General features: G+C 38.6%; 1 protein-coding gene across 1 annotated transcript; it reads right to left on the reverse strand.

Annotated features, from left to right (window-relative positions):
• Positions 1-25: 25 nt before the first annotated feature.
• LOC111387608 lies at positions 26-646 on the reverse strand (the record flags this gene model as incomplete). The annotated part of the gene is made up of 2 exons (XM_023012179.1): positions 509-646; positions 26-388 (listed from the first exon to the last, which is right to left on the reverse strand). Coding segments are annotated over exons 1-2 (501 nt in total), but the record flags the coding sequence as incomplete, so codon positions are not given.
• Positions 647-1032: the final 386 nt, after the last annotated feature.

Below are 1032 nucleotides of genomic sequence, written 5' to 3' on the forward strand. Positions count from 1 at the left end.
GTTCACCACACCGTCCACACCTTACTTTCGGTTTGCCTTCCCTAGATGATCTCTTCCTTTTCTCTGTAGGTCTTCCACAACTTTGTTTTTGGTTAGGAGGTAACACAATTCGATTTTGTACTTCATTAGGAACTGTCCATTCGTCTGGGTTTCCAATAGGATATACTGAATGTTCATAAGCTTTTAAAAATGCATCATTTGTGTAATAATATGAACAGTAAGCATACGGATCCCTTTTTGTATGCGCAATTACAGCCAATGCATGTGGACAGGGCATCAGATCGACTTGCATCATCCGACACGTGCATGTACATTCCTCAATATCAACAACAAAGGTGGACCTGTCATTGCTGATGACGGAAAAAATTGTCTGGTTGGAAGCAGATACCTGCAAAAATGTAGTGTTGTGGTACCAATTGTATTTTGTCAGTTTCAAAAAGATCAGTTCTAGTCACAGACATGCAAATTTCAGTGTACATTGCTCAAATCGGGTCACATGCAGTCATACTTTATTTTGGATATCATGGATTCGAGTCACAGATGCAAACATTAAATCACTCAGCGTTGCAAATGCAAATTTCAAGAGAGATGAATTTAATACTGGGTCACATGCATTTATAGTTAGAACACAATCACAACCGTTCATTCCAGGTTGGATGCAATTATGGTCAGGTCACATGTATCTTCATTTAGTACACATACACAAACATCAGGATAAAGATAAGATACCTGCCCTTAAGTTCCTTAATTCTGAACTTGCTTGTCAACATTGTGAAAGTTCCATGCGCCTCATCTCTATGTTTACAGAACCAAGTTTGCACTGTTTGTCGTAAAGACTCTAGCAACGACACAATGGGGTAATTCTTAGCTGCCTTTGTGACTACATTAACTGATTCTACAATGTTTGATGTCATTGTGGAAAATCTGTTCACTGGCATATGAATTCTCAATCACTTTTCAGGGCCGACTTCAGCCTGCAAACATGTATCATACATATGAGTTCCATATACAATGACATATGTGACCAATTTA

Source organism: Olea europaea, unplaced genomic scaffold (assembly GCF_002742605.1).
Source record: "Olea europaea var. sylvestris unplaced genomic scaffold, O_europaea_v1 scaffold41151, whole genome shotgun sequence".
NCBI lineage: Eukaryota > Viridiplantae > Streptophyta > Magnoliopsida > Lamiales > Oleaceae > Olea > Olea europaea.